The 19,049-nt window shown below is 39.6% G+C and overlaps 1 protein-coding gene across 6 annotated transcripts in view; it reads left to right on the forward strand.

Annotated features, from left to right (window-relative positions):
- Positions 1–17,352, forward strand: part of magi2a (membrane associated guanylate kinase, WW and PDZ domain containing 2a) — a 310,258-nt gene extending 292,906 nt beyond the window's left edge. For 4 of the 6 annotated variants that reach the window (XM_037541066.1, XM_037541071.1, XM_017707589.2 and 1 more), the window contains 2 exons: positions 3,960–4,098; positions 15,985–17,352. In XM_037541066.1, coding sequence (XP_037396963.1) covers positions 3,960–4,098; positions 15,985–16,679 — 834 coding nt within the window. In that variant the 3' untranslated portion in view covers positions 16,680–17,352. Of the gene's footprint in view, positions 1–3,959; positions 4,099–8,431; positions 8,521–15,984 lie in introns of all 6 variants that reach the window. The other 2 variants (XM_017707593.2, XM_017707590.2) reach the window with 2 other exon arrangements.
- The last annotated feature ends 1,697 nt before the right edge of the window (positions 17,353–19,049 follow it).

Consider the following 19,049-nt stretch of genomic DNA (forward strand, 5'->3'; position numbering starts at 1 on the left):
AAGAAACATGACGATGGCTTCATGGTGTTGCCTTGGCCTTCAGATTACACAGATCTCAAACCAATGAAGCATCTGGGGAATGTGCTGCAGCAAGAAGTCCCATCTGCAGCAGCTCAATCTCGCAACTTACAGGACTTAATGGATCTGCTGCTAATGTTATGGTGCCAGAGACCACAGGGCACCTGCAGAGGTCTTGTAGAGTCCATGCTTCTGCCAGTCATGACTGTTTTGCCAACAGCATTTTAGGCAGTTGGTCATGATGTTTTGGTTCAATGGTTTGGAGTAGCTGCCATTACATTCACCACTTTAATGTGCATGAGAGGTTCTCTATTCTCTTTTTGCTTTAGGGAAACACAGGGAAAAACACAGACATGACCGATCCGAATGGCAATATAATCACCATAGAGCTCCTGTAAAAGTAGGATCCCATGTAAATTTAGTTGGGGGTTAGGTGCCTTGCTCAAGGGCACCTCAGTCACATCCTGTCGGCTCAGGGGATCGAGCCAGCAAACTTCTGGTCACAAGGCTGGTTCTCTAACCTCCAGCCCACAACTGCACCCTGATATTTACATAAAAAAAACTTAAACATATTACATGACACAAAATTGCTCTCAATCTATTCTAAAAGTGTGATCTAAATATCAGTTGAAAGTAATAATGCACTTCAAAGAGATTCTCATTCAGTTGAATGGGATTTTTTCTAACATTCTGTAGGGATAAATTTGCTTTTGGATTGCAGCCACATATTCACACAAACTAACTTTGTCTGCCCATGTATTAGCTGTCACTGCAAATGTAGATAAGATTTTACATTATGAGACTGTTGTAAGAATATTACAAGATGATTCACCCCATTTCTGTTTTATCTAGTGAAATTACTTTATTATACTGATAGTTTTTGGGTTGTTTCAAGAAATAATGCTTGAAGGAAAGATAGTGATCTGCCAGTGCAATAAGACCATTTCCACCGATAGAATGACTTAAAATAAGCATGTCTAGAAATTGGTTAAATAATGTCATAATCTTCCTAAAGCAATCCTTCTCACACATACACTAGTGTATATCATCTGCAATAAAGTTGAACAAAGCATCAGTATTCTCCCATCAGTCATCACTGCCCACAGAACGGCAGCAATGATTCATTCATTTATTCATTCATTCACTGACATTAGCAAAACGCTGCTGCAGTTAATTACTGCTGACGGCCATCCATGAGTGCCAGCGCCCATTAGACTTTAGCCTGAGTTATGATTTCTGTTGATCCTAATGAGCCGTTATTCATAATGAATGACATTCATACACACATTATCACTGATGCCAGGTTGGTTGTATTTCCATAATTTGTGTGGAAACTATGTTTTTGTCTTGTTTTTATATTAACATATGGTATTTGTTATAATTGTAAATAGGAGTATTTGCAGTGAATAAATTGATCACATCATAGACATATTGTAGTGACCTGCTAATGGTTGGAGCTGCCTCTGAGAAAATTGGGAGGCTCATGGTATGCACATGCCCTCCTAAAGAGACGTTAATGTTGTTTAAATGTCATTGTTTGTTGTGGTAAAGATTTGTTGTGTTATTAGTGGTCTGTTGTGTCTGGGGTGTGGGTGTTTTGTGTTGGGGATTGGACACTGTAAAGGTGAATGGTCAGTGGCGGCATCCTCTGCATGTTCAGCGCTTTGAATATGCCTTTCTGCTCTGGTATTTAATAAAGAGCACTTTATTAAGTGCACCCCACCCCACCCCGCCATGGTCTGGAGAGGAATCACACTGCTAAGACCTTCAAGGCAATCGACAAGAGAGGCAGAGCCCCTTATGGCGGGAAAAGCACTGCAAGGCTCCACAAGGAAGATGGGTTTGCGAGTCTTGATGGCAAAGCCAGCATGGGAAGGCTCGATTACAGGCCTGGCGTGTGAAGGTACCAAGCTGTAGGTGGCTCAGCGAGGCACAACAGTGGTGCCAACGAGAGGAAGGCTGGAGAAAACTAAACTGTCAAAGGCTTCAGTGTGGTTGGTGAGCCAAAAAGGGGGGCACATCAAACAGCAGGAAGACGATTGTCCAGCTCAGGTCAGTCACCAGTGGGGTTGAAGTGCACACAAGTGGTGCTTATTCCAGCGTCAAAGGTGCAATCAGTGGGCAGCAGAGAGAGTGGAAGGTGGCTGGATTGAGCGGTGTTGTTGCTGCCATATGAAGTCTCCCGCAGCTGGTGCACTGTAGAGGATTCTGTAGGAGGAACTGGTACACTGTAGGGAGTTCTGCAGAGGGAACCGTGATGGCCAGGATCACCACACAGGAGTAAGGACCTGGACTTTGCTCGAGCTGGTGGGTCACCAGGACAGTCAGTCTTTGAAAGGGGCACTATGTAGCAGCCTGCTGCTGGCTGCCACTGTTTCTGAAAAGCTCAGGAGGCATGGTCATGTGAGTTGCCACATGCAGAAGCTCATGGTAGATGCATGATGTCCTAAAATGTTGTTTGTGTCATTGTTTCGTAGTATAAAGATGTGTGTTATTTGTACTTAATTGTGCCTGGGGGTTGGTCACTGTAAGGGTGAAGCCTATGGCTTGGGGTGACCTCCCCATGAATTCATTGCTTTGAATGCATGTTTCTGCCTTGGTTTTTAAAGAAGAGGATTTGTCGTGGTGAAAATCATTGTCACCCTTGTGTCCTACTCTGCCAACACCAAGATATTTAAGGTTTTGGTGAAAATGCACCAGTTCCTGTTGATACTGCAACAGTTTAAAATTTAATTAAGGCTACAGTTAAACCATACAAGCCTAGTTACTGTTGTTATGCTATGGATTCAATTTACAATACATAGATATTTCATAATATATCTACAAAATTGCATAATTAGTGTTGAATTGTGATTAGAGGTATTAGAGGTAGGCTTTGGTTCGGGCGATAAAACACCAACTCTAACAACCCACTCTACTGGATGCTTACACAAATCCAGTGTATAGTATGTTAGTGCTAAGCTAATGCTGGAGCATAGCATGTGCTGTTCTAGGTTAAATACAGACATATAAAGATTGTAAAATGCATTATATATGTTTTACTTGAGAGATGTAATATGCGTATTAACATATATTTTACCTTATAGCAGACCCTTTAGTAAAAAGTCCTGGCCTGACGGGAACCTGGTCTGACTGCTGCTCATATTCATAGTCTGTAAAAAATGTAGAACATCCAAAAGGCCTAGAGTTTCACAAAATTGGTCCCAATAAAAACATGATTCCATTGTCAATTTCTAATTAGGCTGGTAGTTAATCTAACATGTGAGGCCTTTTGTTCAGCTCATGAAGGCCTAACCAGTAGGAGAGCTAGCTTGGCTGTATCTACCTAGATACCACATCATAAATAATCCTGATTGGTTAATGTCCGTTTGGTTTTTTCACAAAAATAACTGTTTTGTTTCCACCAAAACATAACAAAGAAATAAAAGTATTTCTTCAAACTCACAGAGTTTAAATATAAGCATGAAGATGCTATTAAATAAAAATGAACTAAAAATTACAGACAAGCATTTTCAGCACTCAGAAATCTTTAATCTTTCTTTGAAAGCCCAGAAGGATCAGAGGGTTCGACGCTAAACTCCTTATATGGTTGTGCAATTTCTCAACAGGGTGGAGTCTGCACTACACTTTTACTCTTCTTTTTATTCAGTGTAATGAAATGACAAAGACATGGCAAAATATAGAGGGTGGTTTTTTTTCCTTTCTGCAAAACAAGACTGTACACAAAACTTTTCATCAAATAGAAGCTCAAAATATATCCTCATCTGCGAACCCAAACACATGCTAACTCTAGTTTCTCTGTAGTCTCCCTCTATTTACTGGTTTTGCTTCTGGATTTCCAACTTACAACCTCTTGTTATTTCGCCTCCCAGTGGACTATACTACTGTATTCTTCCCTACACACTAACCGTTGTGTTTCCCCTGTGTGTCTGTGTGTGTAGGTTGGAGATCAAATCATTGAGATAAATGGAGAGAGCACACGGGACATGACCCATGCTCGGGCCATCGAGCTCATCAAATCTGGCGGCCGCAGAGTTCGCCTGCTGCTGAAGAGAGGAACAGGGCAGGTCCCTGAGTATGGTGGGTTTAACCCTTTACTGTACATGCACACTTGTTTTTATCAGCTCTTCAGAACAAGGTGTCATACTTATCTCCCATTTGTATTATTTCAGTGTAAGTGCCTATATGTTATAACACGCCCCATATATGTTATGTATATGTAAATACAGTACAGTACAAAAGGCAGCCACAAAAATTGTTTACATTTGTCTGGGCAGTTTTTGCCAGTAAAAATACTTTAGAACATCAATCCAGTAAAACGTAACAAGAATTATTTGTTTTTAATAATGTTATGAATATGTTTAGAAGAGCACAGTTCACACAGAACACAGGTTTTTGGTTCCTGACTTCTCTCTGCACTCCAGTCACTGCAGGCATTTCTTACATTCCATCAGCAGCACCTGATTTAATTTAATAAAGGATTAATTAGATAAACTGTATTAGATAGCAACTGTAAATACTGGACAAATGGTCAACATATACACATTAAATCACAATGTTTTGTGTATTTGTATTTATTATAATCTTATTTTTTAACACATAACCAAGGTATCACCAAGGTAAATAGCTTTATATATAATTTCTTCATGTACCTATGGCTTTTACACAGTATTGTACCTATATAATAATAATAATAATAATAATAATAATGTCCCCTACATGTGCAATGGTCTTAAGGTCTCAAGCACATTATTTAAAACAGTGTTATTTAAAATCTCAGCAATAACTTTCTGTGTGTGCTTGTAAAAACACTGTGTATCATTAGAAAAGTTACAAATAAGCATAAATGCAGTAAAAGGTAAGATTAATTTCTTATTTTGAGAAAAAAAGTAGTTGATATCTTGTGAGTTAGTTTGAAAGAACAAAAAAGAGCAAAAAAGGTTTGGTTCCAGGCCTCCTGGATACTGGCAAGTTATCTGGGTTATTTGTTCAACTCCTGCCCTAACTTGAAAAGGGCCTATGCTCAAACTGCAACAAGTACGCTTGTATCCACTCCTGAATACGGAATATTGTTCCAACATCTTGGGTTAGCTGCGGTATTTTTTCAATGCGGATTCCACTTGTTGCCTGTTTTTTTTTTTTTTTCTTCTCGTAGTTGGTCGCGAGAGTTGCATCTTTCACAGCAGTCACCTGAGCATGTTTTCCTGTTCCTTCTATCAGGAACGTCTCGCTTGGTAAAACAACCAAACATTAAACTCAAATTAAGCAGAAATATATAGAGGTTCACTTTTAACTGAGCCTGTCGTACATCTTTGGTTTTGACTTTAACAGATTCCATCACTTTGAATTGTTAAACTGTGTTGATTAGCCAAAACAATCCTTCATTGAATTAAATTCAGGAGTTCTGGGTTTAACAAATCCATGTGATAATGCGGGGGAATCTAGAACCAAACCTGTGTTCTACAGACCAGCTCACAAGACAACAACTGCTTTCTTGAAAACTTCTTTCTTGTTACTTTTTACTTTTATTTAAATTTTTTTGTTTTTATTCTAATCTTATATAGTGTTTTACTGGCAAAAATACACTTACTGCCCATATAAATGGCTTTAAACAGTTTTATCAGATCACAGACATTACACAGTACTGTAAAACTATTAATAGATTGACGTGGTTAAATATTGGCCTGCATTAATTAGATCTAAATCATTTACTTTTGTTTGGATAACGTGAATATCTTGATTAATTAAAACACCCACAGAAACACTCATGTGGATCAGTAGAGCAAAGACCAATATGATGATAACAAATACCAAACAATATGTGCAGGCCTAAATCCAGAAATGAGTTCAGAGACGAAGAGGAATTTGGAATATTTCACATTAATGTCAATCAGGCTCTGAGTATTTTAATACCTCTTCAAAGCCTCTTAATAATAGTAGTCATTCTTAAATTCCCTCTTCTTCTTTCTTGCCAACACTCTTTCATAACAAATCTTATCGAAGCATGCTGTTTGTATTTATTAACAATGGTAATATAATTACTCATTTTCTTCTCAGCTAGTGAATTACAGACTTCTTTCCTTTTTCCCTGTGTCTCAAATCGAGCACTTGTGTAGTATACAAGTGACTTTGGTAACACATTCTATGAATGTCACGTTTGTAAGCATCTATAAACACAATTCTACCATGTCATAATGCATTCATAAACCATCATAAACATGGCAATAAATATAGCCATGCTTATTATGCACTGAGTTGTTAACATAATGCATTATATGTACTGTTCATGACACATTATAAGAGTTCATACAGTAAGTTGTATTTGTCCGCTCTAAGTAAAGTGAGGCCTACTGTACTAAAGCCTCCTCCAGTGTTAAGAGTGAAGCTTCAAGTTAAAGTATTTCCTGTAAAATTTACTGCAACACTAAAACAAACACAATAAAGCCCAACAGCACCAAGGGTGAGAAATAAAATATGGGAAATCTCAGGACATAAATAAACTTTGTTTTTGTCTTTATTTGACACTCTCCAAGCTGGGACTGACATGTATTACATTAACAATTCATAATGTATAATAAGCATGGCTATGAAGTGTAATCCAGTGTAACTCATTTTCATAAAGATTTATAACCATGTTTGTAATGCCTTATGAATGCATTATTAACGTGTTATAAATGTGTTTGTAGATGCTTACAAACGTGACAGTCATAGAAAGTGTTACTGTGACAGGAACCATTGAAAAATGAACCATCCAACACTGTGCACTGTTTGCTCTAAGCAACTGCGTGCTGACAGACCGATCCATCAGAGGAAGCTGCAGTTGAAATGTTTTAAATTTTCACATAGATTCATCTGTCCTTAAATAAATGTATGTGACAAATATTCAATGTTACACATATTCATTCATTAGGCTATTTACATACAGATTTTCAAAATGTAATTAGGGAAATGGATATGTTATGTTATTTTTTTATGTTATGTTATATTATTAGCTATCTGATAAGGTTGATTAAGTGATGTGAAGTAGCTACTTTGCCATTTCTGTTTAATGCAAGACATCAGTGCATAATGTATGGCAATACTTCTACATGGAGTATAGCAGAGATCTTCAGATCTGGACTTTGAATCTAGTCCTGGTTTTTGTAATCACTGGTAGGTGTGACACAAGGCCAGGGGTGTCTCATTTTAGGCAACAGTCCACATTATTCAGCCCAATGTCAACTGGGCCAGAGCAAAAATCAGCTTAGTAATAACACATCAACAACTCCTTAGAAATGTGTTCATTTTGCCTGAAAGGTACTGAAGGAATAAACTGATATCACCTACAAAAAAGAAACCACAGTGTGTTGGTCCAATGTTAGATGCTGAGTATATGTCGTATTTTACACAAAGCCTTTACAAAACCTCAAATAATTCAAAGGATTACATCCATATGATCTTTGATCTTTGCACTAGGCACAGAAAGGCAGCCCCCTAGGGCCCCCATGAGCCAAGGGCCCCATAATAATACAAATTAGGTAGCCCATGCTCTTTACGAAACCACAAATAATGCAAATGATTGCAAGTATATGAGTGCATTAAGATTTATCTTCAAACTGAATGTTTTAATTACAGTCCAGTTTAACTTAATATTAGCAGCTACGCTGAGAAAAGCTAACTTGGCTAGCTAACTAATGTTAACGTGAATCTGCAAGGTTATTTATTGTTCAGACATCATATTAAAATTGATGTTACCAAAGTAATCTGCATTAAGTTTAACATACTTTTAAGCTGCTTGTTAGTAGATTTCTCATTGAGTAAAGTCTTCCACACAGTTTAGTCCATTAAATAAAAACAGCACCACATTCCAGATGATCAGGGTGGCATGGCTAAATTACACATGTCTCAGTAACACCTTTCCACCTCTCTTGGCCTAAACATTGTGACTAATTTACCACCAGTGCTGTTGTCACTCCGGGTGTTTTTGGAGGTTTTAATTCACTTGTTGGAAGAGGCAGTGCTTAGAGAGCTGCTAAGCAGTGATTAACTGAGCATCATGTCAGTTATATTACAAATGATCAGTTATGGTCCACAATAAAGTAAAATCACTTTATAACATGAATTCTAAATTCATCTGGTGGGCTGACTGAGAACCATCATCAGCCCACAAGATTTATGTTTGACACACCTGCACTGTTAGTCACATCAACAGTCCAGTTACCTATTACAAAATGCAAGGCCAGAAACTGGACTCCAGATTTGGAAACCTCTGATGTATAATCATTCATAAGAATGAAGGACATAGTGGCCGACTTGAGACACAGGGTCTTTCTCAGTCTAATATAATCTCTCTTGCACACAGTTTAACATTTGTTCTTCAAGCTATTGTTCTAACCCTAATGATTGGTCTAGGTTGTTACTTCCCCTTTTATAGGAATGGTACCTTCCAGCCTCTCCATGTGCATGAAAAGTGACAAGCATGGCTCCCCCTATTTCTTCTTAATGGGACAGTCTAAAGATACGGTTTGTAACAGAGTGCATGCGTTCTAACACAAAAAACTTCTACTACTGGTGTTGTGTGCTGTGGGTGGAGAATTGTTGTCTTTTAAATTGCTTTGTGGTTTCTTTCTTTGTTTGGAGTGTATTTCCATTTCCATGGAATTGTTACTTTTTACTTTATATGGTGTTTTACTTTCTTTCCTAATGAGTAACGTTTGCAGTTGTGTTACAGTATGTAGCTGTATTGGAGCTGGATTAGTGACCAACAACATCTGTGATTTTAATTCAGAACAAATTTACAATGTGTATTGTTTTTACAGTCTGACAATAATCAGCCTTTTTGTCAGTGGTAAACTGTGACTATCAGAGCCAGGAATTTAGGCAAAATTATAAAAATTCAGTCCAATAATGAGGAAACAACAACTCTGTAAGGGCCTCTTTTAGTGCAACGCTGATGCATATGAACTCTAGATTCAAACATGGACAGTTGAAGCTTGTATAAGACATTCTGTACACTTTATCTGAAGCTTGTAACAGACATTAACATATATTTCACCATGTGTGTAGCAGCTTTACTGTGACTCTTTCAGTAAAGAGCACTACCATAAAGCTGCTTCCAATGTTTTCTATTTCCATTTCTGACAGAAACATAATGGTTTGGCTAGCACTGGTATCATGAAATTGCTCCCTTCCATTTTCTAGCAGCCCAGAGCTTTACTTTACTTTACTTGCACAGATTTTTAATACAGCAGTTACAATGATACTATTAAATAAAAAAGAACAAAAAATTCCCAGAATCCCAGAAGTCATTAGGCATTAGTCAGTAGGCCTAGAAGGCCCTGAATGTTCCCTTATTCTACTTATTCCCCCTCATAAATGTTTCATCTCATGAGGTTAGATTATTGAACGCTGGTGAAAATCACATTGGAACTAATGAGAATGAGAACCGCTCTCCAGGTGAGTTTCTAGTTTAAAATGCTACACTACTGGACTGGGCTATGTTGTTGTAGCTAATCGAAACTAGACAGGTTGGAAATGATGGTGATCAATGTGCCATTTTTTTTTTTACATGACAGAAGAGCTAAGCATGATGTAGCCAATCAGTGCAACATTTTGTAATTTGATATTGATAACTCACTCTCTGTGTAAGTTGAATTGGATTTTTACCTTTTCTGAAAGCTTGTCCATCCTGGCAACAGTAGCTGTGAAAGAATGCATTTGTGGGAGCAAGTATAGGCAGTATAGGAAGAGTTAATGCAGTTCTGATCCACCTCACACTAATAGGATAACATAACCTACTTGTAGACACAGCCGTGTGGGTTTCTGTTATTCTTTGTGTGTTATTGTGGCACATCACTGACATGAACATCTGGGCTGACCTTTCAGGCTAGGATGCCTGTGAGAAATACACAGATTCTTTATCCAGAACCGTCATCCAATCTGGCAAATGACATTGCAGAACTTCCTCTGTTAAACAAATGCAGCTCCAATAGGGCTTTTGTCAGTAGAGTACTGTTATCTGGTGTGATTGTGTGGATTGTGTGGGTTTAAAGTTATTTATTATTTATCTCTTTGGAGTGATGTAACAGTGTGTTCTCAAGACTCTGTCACTGTTTTGTTGTAGGCAATGATGTATAGTGCACACACACACACACACACACACACACACACACAGAGCGAGCACACACATTCAACAGGTGCATACCATCTCTTTTCTCTCTCACCATCTTTCTATCTCTCTCTCACTAATTGTTATGTGTATATATGTATACTACTGAATTGGTTCAAAGTCAGAGCTGAAAACACCTTTCAGATTTTTAACAGACTTTGACCATAAACTTAAGCTTTGAATGACCCTGTAAAAAACAAATGATTGAACAGTCCTTTTTCACTACCAAAATGTATATATACGTATATTGTGTATATATATGTGTATAGCCACATCCTGAAAGAAAATACACTATAAATGATGATTTTGTATATACAGTGCCCTCCATACTTATTGGCACCCCTGGTTAAGATGTGTTCTTTAGCTTCTAATAAATTGAGGGTTTTTTTAAATAATACAGGACCACGATGGAAAAAAGAGCAAAATCCAACCTTTATCTCAAGTGCATTTATTCAGTAGGAAAAAAATCCCACATTAAGAAATAATTGTTTAACATCAAATAATGTGTGCCACAATTATTAGCACCCCTGATGTTAATACTTTGTACAACCCCCCTTTGCCAACAAAACAGCACCTAATCTTCTCCTATAATGTTTCACAAGATGGGAGAACACAGAAAGAGGTATCTTCGACCATTCCTCTTTGCACAATCTCTCTAAATCATCCAGCGACCTGGGTCCTCTCCTCTGCACTCTCCTCTTCAGCTCACCCCACAGGTTTTCAATGGGGTTAAGGTCTGGGGACTGAGATGGCCATGGGAGGAGCTTGATTCTGTGTGTGGTCAACCATTTCTGTGTAGATCTTGCCATATGTTTAGGGTCATTATCTTGCTGAAAGACCCAGTGACGACCCATCTTCAGCTTTCGGGCAGAAGCCACCAGATTTTGTTTTAAAATGTCCTGGTATTTCAAAGCATTCATGATGCCATGCACCCTAACAAGGTTCCCTGGGCCTTTGGAAGAAAAGCAGGCCCACAGCATCACTGATCCTCCCCCGTATTTCACAGTGGGCATGAGGTGCTTTTCTGCATACTCAGCTCTTGTGTTACGCCAGACCCACTTACAGCATTTGTTGCCAAAAAGCTCTATCTTTGTTTCATCTGACCAAAGCACACGGTCCCAGTTGAAGTCCCAGTACTGCTTAGCAAACTCCAAACGTTTACGTTTATGATTGTGAGTGAGAAAAGGTTTTTTCCGTGCATGCCTCCCAAACAGCTTGTTGGTGTGTAGATAGCGTCTGATGGTTGTTTTGGAGACTTCTTGACCCCAAGATGCTACCATTTGTTGCAGTTCCGTAACAGTGAGCTTTGGAGAACTTTTTATTTCTCTTATCATCCTCCTCACTGTGCGTGGTGGCAAAATAAACTTGCGTCCTCGTCCAGACTTGTTTACCACTGTTCCAGTTGTTTTAAACTTCTTAATAATTCCTCTGACAGTAGATACGGACAGGTGTAGGTGAGTGGCTATTTTCTTGTAGCCATTGCCTGACCTGTGAAGGTCAACACACATCTGCCTTACTTGAATGCTATGTTCCTTTGTCTTTCCCATGTTGAAGAGAAATGGCCTCTGTGTCACGTCATAATTATACCCCAGGGAAACAGGAAGTTGTGAATTGCTAATTAAATGTTCCTACATACTTTGATTAACTTCGTAAACTACTGTAGAAGTGACAGAAATTCTTTAATTACATTTATTTCCTAAGAATTGTTAGGGGTGCCAATAATTGTGGAACAGGTGATTTTATGAAGAAAAATTATTTCTTAGTCAGGGATTTTATTTTCCCCCTAAAACTCTACTTGAGTTAAAGGTTACATTTTTCTACAATTTTCAGTGTGACAGTATGTTTCCACAATAAAAACTGAATTTATTTTAAGGCTTTTGACACATCTTAACCAGGGGTGCCAATAATTATGGAGGGCACTGTATATATATATATATATATATATATATATATATATATATATAAACAGTTAATGCCCTTGGGATAAACAGAGTACAACAAATATTAAAGGGGACGAATTTGTGACTTTCTCTGTCAAACACCCTGCCCCCCCCCCCGCTCCCTCAGATACACACACACACGCACACACACACACACACACAGCAGGTTCAAGATTCAGGTTGAATGTAGCGGTGTTACACTTTGGCTGAAACACACTCTTCCGAGTCAGCGCTGCAGGCTGTCTGTCTGTCTCTGTCTGCAGCAGTGTGTGTGTGTGTGTGTGTGTGAGTATGAGTTCAAAGCCCTTTATGATCCAGGTTTCAGTGTGTCTGAATCACTGTGTTTCTGCCCTGGAGCGAAATAAGCCCTGAGAAATACACCCCCCATAGCCACTCTGCAGTCAGCCCACGCCAGCCATGCTAAATCAAAAGCCTATTGCCTCTCTCAGGAGTGCCAGTTTCTAGCACAGGAGTGGATATGTGGGTATTTGTTTGCTTTTGTCTCGTCTGTATGAATGAATTGTTTGGCCACACTTTGATTGTTGACATCCATGAAAGTGCCAGCCTGATTTAATTTTCTGTGTGTGTGTGTGTGTGTGTGTGTGTGTGTGTGTGTGTAGTGAGGTGTGAGCAGAATGTGAAATATTTCTTCTTTTTGTATGTGTGTGTGGCTGGCAGGAGTCCTCTGGGACCATATTATTTATTCCCTGTGTTGTGTGTGTCATTCTGATATCAACGTTTAGAATGATATGTTGCAGGATTAGCTAGTGTGTCTCAGTTTACACCAAACACACTGAACAGCCTTGTATATTTTCTTTTCTAAACTAGACTGCTGTGTAGTGTGGGGTGATAATACATGACCAGTGTTGGGGTAGTTATTCAAAAAAAGTAATTGATTACAAATGACTTGTTACTTTTGTGACTTGTTACTTATTCTTTCTGGAACTGGGGCAATCTTTGCGCTAGGCAAATGAAGGGAGCCACCTAGGGCCCCCATGAGCCAAGGGCCCCATAATAATATAAATTAGGTAGCCCATGCTCAGCAGACCATACATGATGCTTGTGTTAATGTTAGTATGGATAGCACCAGTGTAGGGGTAGCTGTTTAAAAAAGTAACACATTACAAGTTACTAGTTACTTCTCTCAAACTGTAATAGGATTACATTACTTATAATAGACACATTATATATACATTAATAACCAAATAACTAAATAATATGTACCATATTATCTCACTATATTGTTGGATATTGCTTGTTCCAAGAATATTTCTTGAAACAGGCAAAGATATCTGCCAATATAGTGAGATACTGAATAAAATAAAGTTAAAAAAAGTCTAGAAATAAGTGAAATAATCTTATCATATTTTTTTTCCTGCTAAGATATTGTGCCATAAGAAGAAGAAAATGTGTTTTCAACAGGCATATCAAAAGGCAGCAAGAAATGCCCAGCTAATTTGAGAGGACACAAGCCACTTCCTATCACTAATCACACTAGAGACCACGCTCCTTGGACACAGTTTGCTCTAAACAGCACAACTACCCTAATAACATCAACAATAACAGCAGCTGCCGTGCCTGTTTAACCCACCCGAGAGCCGCTTTGCCTGGCCACTTCTCAAAGTTCCTTGCGACTGTGCAGTCCATGGCAGATGCCACAATATCATTTTTGCAGCATAGATAGTTGTGCCAGTCAGGGGCCCAGAGCCACAACTAATTAAATAATGTACGTCCAGGTTGCCCTGTCTTTTCCCTAAAGCCCTAAAATCATTAAATCCACTTCTGTCTGGAAAAAGTAACTTATTTACTCTTTTACTCAACTTCTGCATTATTTGGTAAAACCCATTCACATCTGCACTAACTGTACAAAGGAAAACCTAGTAGTCATTTTCAGTCATTTATTTGGAAAGAAATATACACAGTAAACATCACCGAAGGGTGTTCCTGCAACTACGGGCTGTTTTAGCTGTCCAGATAGTAAGAAAAATAATGAATATGTATTTACTGCAACGTGTCCTTGTGATGAGGTCAGTAGACCTGCCCCATCACCAAGACTATTTTGGGACCTTTTGTGTAGACTTTGGGGATTTTAAAACTAAAACATATGAAAAAATGTGCACAAATATTTACTTAGTTATTACTCTTGTCTCTCTGGTCCAATTCCTTTAGGAATGGCAACACATCCAGCTTCCTTTTTCATAGTAGCCGAAGGGCCCTAGATTTATTAAAGGGGGTGGGGGGATGTTGGGGGGAAGAACAATGTGAAATAGAAGGAATTGAGAACATGCTTGCCACTAATGTGAGTAAAAGGCCTAGTGACATGTCAGCATGTATTTTGTCGACAATGATGTCTGCATTAATATTTTTAAATTCCTGTACTGTCCTCTGTTAACCCACTTGCTCATAGCAGGGGTTCAGGCCAGTCTGATTAGGGGCAGGACTATGAGTTTAAATGGGGGGGAGCAGACTGATGTTTGTGGCTAGAACAAGTCAACTAAAAAAGTGAATCCAAAAAGCCACAGGTGAGACCTAAAAGTGCCAGTAGCTACAAAAACACCCTTTAAAATCATGTCAGTGTTCCTGCCTTTAAAAAAAAATATTAACAGAAACTAGTTAGCAGAAACGGTTCAAAAACTTCAAAATAAAATCTCAATGTTTACAGATCTGTTTATTAATGATAATTGTGGCCCGTTTAAGTGAGGCTGGTTGGGGCTGTCTCTTCTTCAGCTCCGTCAGTTTCATATTAGCATAATTGGATGCTTCAAAAGATTGCTTGTCAAGTTGACAGCCCCTCCAACACTTTCCAAGTGTTTGATTCCCAATTAAATGCATGTGGTCAGCTGACACAAGCAGAACAGGACAGGCATGGACAGTCTATATAGAAGATATTTATGTTTTAAATTAATAATTAATTTGGTTCTCTTTGAGACTTTGAGAAATGCAATATGTCTTAAACACAAGTAATCAAGGCAGCTAATGAAAATGGCAAGAATTAAACTGTAATGGAACACTATCACTACTTGGTTACAAAAAAAGTAATTCTATTACTGTAACGCATTACCCCAACACTGGCCAAGGTTAGTACCTTGCACATCTTATTATTTAAAGGAATAGTCAGAATTACTATTTTTCCCTCATTTCCAAATTTGGTGTCTGAAGTTTGCTTCTTTAGGTTTGCACTGGAGCTGCGAGTTTAATTTAGGCTCCATTATAAGCCATTATAAGCCAATCACAATCGTCTCTAAGCATTCTTTCCTCCATCAAGCTAAAACATATTAGAACCTGCAGTGAGAATGGTGGCAGCAGTACATTGGTAAGAATTAGTAAACTAAGAGAAGTGAAAATGTAGTAATGTGTAATTCAGACACATGCTGTCCTGATTTTAGTCATGGCCAATTAAAACCCGCTGTCTATGTATTTATTTATCACGCACCAATAGCAGGCTAGGAGGGTGAAGGCTAGCAAAAGCTTCCCTAGAGACACTTAAAGCCCCACAGCATCTTTTTAAACTGTCACTAACGTGACGTCATTGGCAGCTCAGCATGCTTGGAAGAGAACTTGAACTGCTGATTGTGTTCAGCTGACACCCAAAACAAACAAGGTAAAAATTGATTTTAATTTCTGAGCCCAGATAACAGTCTATTTAGTAGTTATATTAGCTTTTTTGCTCTAACAAAGAAGCAAATGTTTGGCACCAAGCATGTCTTGGCCAATTGACCTCTAGGGTAAGGCATCATAAGTGGTGTCTTAATTATTTTCTGTTGTTCTCCATCATTCTCTTATTCTTGCTCGTGCTTTATTTCACCTTTATGTGTGAAAGCTTGTTTTGGCTCAAAGCTTTGCGCTGTCACTTACTTTATTGCTGTGTTTTTCCTTCAGCAGATAGCTCCGCCCCCTGGGATGCTAGGCCTACAGCCTCCCCAAGCCTGTCGGAAGTAGTAACCCCACCCCTGGACAGCTTAAACAACCAATCGCCTTCATCTCACGTGAACTCACCATTAGATCCATCTCGCGTTTCACCAATGGAAGCCCCTGAAAGCTGTCTAGAAGGTCTTAGAGGCCAAGGCCCAGAGCCCCACAGTGCCGGGAGGCGGTCAGGACAGGCCGGGGGGCGAAACAGACCCAGAGAGGGGGGCAGTGGCAGAAGCGGTCGCCATAGTAATGGAGGCAAGGGACATCAGGGGCATCGGCAGCAGGACTTGGATGAAATTACAGGGGCGTCCCGGGAAGCCAAACCAGCCAAAAGCAGCCGGGCGCGATCCAAGGAGCGGTCCAGTAGCAGTCAGTCAAGAAAACGGGATGTGCCTAAGTCCCCTAAACCTTCGAGAGTGAATACTGGCATTAATGGAGGCAACAGCAGCAGCCAGGATGACAAAGCGCAGCTAAAAGAGCCAGAAAAGGTTGCAGGAGAGACCCAGCCCAGCCGTATCTCCAAGATGACCAACACCACCACCAGCAACAGCAGCAGTATGGCAGGCAGAAAAGCTACAGTGTCTCCCGGACCCTGGAAAATTCCCGGCTCCGACAAACTCCCAAGTAGCCTGCGTTCGGCCACGTCTACCATCAGCAGATAACAACCCTCTCTTTAGGGCCTGGGCGATGAATCGATATTGATAATTATCAAAATCAACATACGGTTAGGGATGCTCTGATTCGTTTTGAAGAAAGAGGCAGGAAACTCTATTACACATCTTAGAGCATTTTATTAACTTCTTCGTAGTTAATAAAACTATAAACTACTTATTTCTCATAAGCACTCCAAAAAATAGTCCAAAGTACAACACTGTGCTTATACTAAAAATGGAGCTATTTTACCATAGCATTTTAAAGTAATTGGCAGCCTAGTACATATTGCTTACATTCAGTTGGTTTTACTAACTTTAATGTAATCACAATGTGCAGCTGTATTGCCTAAGAAAACACAGATCAATATTAAAGGGGCATTCTGGCCTAAATCTATATAATCAGCATCATATATTTGAGAGAATTTCTGACTTTGTATCCATTTTGTGTTTTCATCCATCAGTTCTATCTCACAACAATACCCAGTATGCATGCCGGCCTAAGACTAACATGTATAATGTTATTTGTTATGTTTTGGAATATTCTGTAGCACAGCATAACATTCCTCATCCTCATTAAGTCATGACAAAATTCATGATTTTGTATCCTTTTTGTGTTTTCATCCTCAGTGTTTTCTGACTGCGATACCCAGTAATGTCCGATGAGGCAGAGGGATGCAATGCTAAATCATCATGCAACCCTTGACGTAGCCACGCATGTAGAGGCTAAGTGCAAATGTGATATTCGGCTTCCTGGCAGTAATGTTAGCAGTCTGGCTTCCTTCTGCATTTGCCAGCTAATGGAAAAAAAAAATTCAGTATTATTAGATCTGATATAAGCTAAAGTAGGGCGGCACGGTGGTGTGGTGGGTAGCGCTGTCGCCTCACAGCGAGGAGGGCCTGGGTTCGATTCCCTGGCCGGGCGACCGGGGTCCTCTCTGTGTGGAGTTTGCATGTTCTCCCCGTGTCTGCGTGGGTTTCCTCCCACAGTCCAAAGACATGCAGTCAGGCCAATTGGACGTGCTAAATTGCCCCTAGGTGTGAGTGTGTGAGTGACTGTCTGTGTCTGTCTGTCTGCCCTGCGATGGATTGGCAACCCATCCAGGGTGTATCCTGCCTTCCGCCCGATGACTGCTGGGATAGGCTCCAGCACCGCCCCACGACCCTGACGGAGAAGCGGCTTAGAAAATGGATGGATGGATGGATAAGCTAAAGTAACCAAATTAGCATTTTGTTCTCTTCAGGGTTCAGAGCATTCCGCAGAAGAAAACATTAAAAATGATTAATGATAATTATCGATATCGAATTATATGAAAAAAAAATTATGATTACAAATCTCTATTTGGCCGATATTGCCCAGCCCTACCTCAGCTCCACCAGCACAGCTCTGATTTCAACCTGGCTAAGCTACGTTTAGGCTTGGTTCCATTTAGCTTGCTTTTTTGCCCTCCTTTGGTTTGCTGTCAGGCCTGGCTGACCAGTGTCCACCTGCTTTGGCTAGGAGTTGGCCTGGGTCTGGATAAACCTGGTAAAAAAAACCTGGATTTCATACCTGGATGAAAGCGGTGTGGGCCTGAATCCCTTTCCCCCCACAACATTCACAAAGGATTTCTCCACGCGTTCACAAACAGAAGAGCATTTTTTAAGTTATATTGTATTTCTAAATTATTATTTTGAAGAGACGTGACACCCACCACCTTAAAAAACTGGAAGTATCCTCTCGGAAATGGACCCACGGCAGGATGTGCGTGTGTGTGTGTGTAGCGTGCGGCTGGCCTTCTGTGTGTCCGGCAGAGGAGAAGCACCAAAACTAAACACTTTACATGCATTATAGAACCACTGACTTTCAGCCACGAGCTTGTGGCCACAGCAAGTTTTATACAACGGAATCTATTTTATGAAAAAAAAAAAAGAGAAAAGATGAAGAAGAAGAATGTTGAAGGATTTTTGCCTGACATATAGCTTTTGGTGTGTGTATTTGAAGAGAACGAATGCAAGCGAATAAAAAGAGGTAAAGAGTATATTAGAATATTAGAAGACACTCTACAATTGAACTCTGCCTTAAATAAAAGAAAGAAAGCTGTATTGACCTGCAGATATCTCCAATAAAGATTTATGTAATGATTATAGAAATAGGTATATTGTATGACTATAGATCTGAGACACAGTGTAAATATGGTCATTATCACAACATCCCACACAAGTGCAAGTGTTAGAGACCAGAACCCTTTCAGTATTTCTGCACTAAAGGCCTGTGATTGATCAGCCTTTTTGGGGAAACCACTGGGCACTGGCCTTTCCTCTGTTTTCATTGACCACTGGCTTGCTTCATTCTCCTATTGTCCACAAACAAAGCAATCAGAAGAAGCTTTAGGAGGGTTC

This window comes from Pygocentrus nattereri, chromosome 1, assembly GCF_015220715.1.
Source record: "Pygocentrus nattereri isolate fPygNat1 chromosome 1, fPygNat1.pri, whole genome shotgun sequence".
Classification (NCBI taxonomy): Eukaryota; Metazoa; Chordata; class Actinopteri; order Characiformes; family Serrasalmidae; genus Pygocentrus; species Pygocentrus nattereri.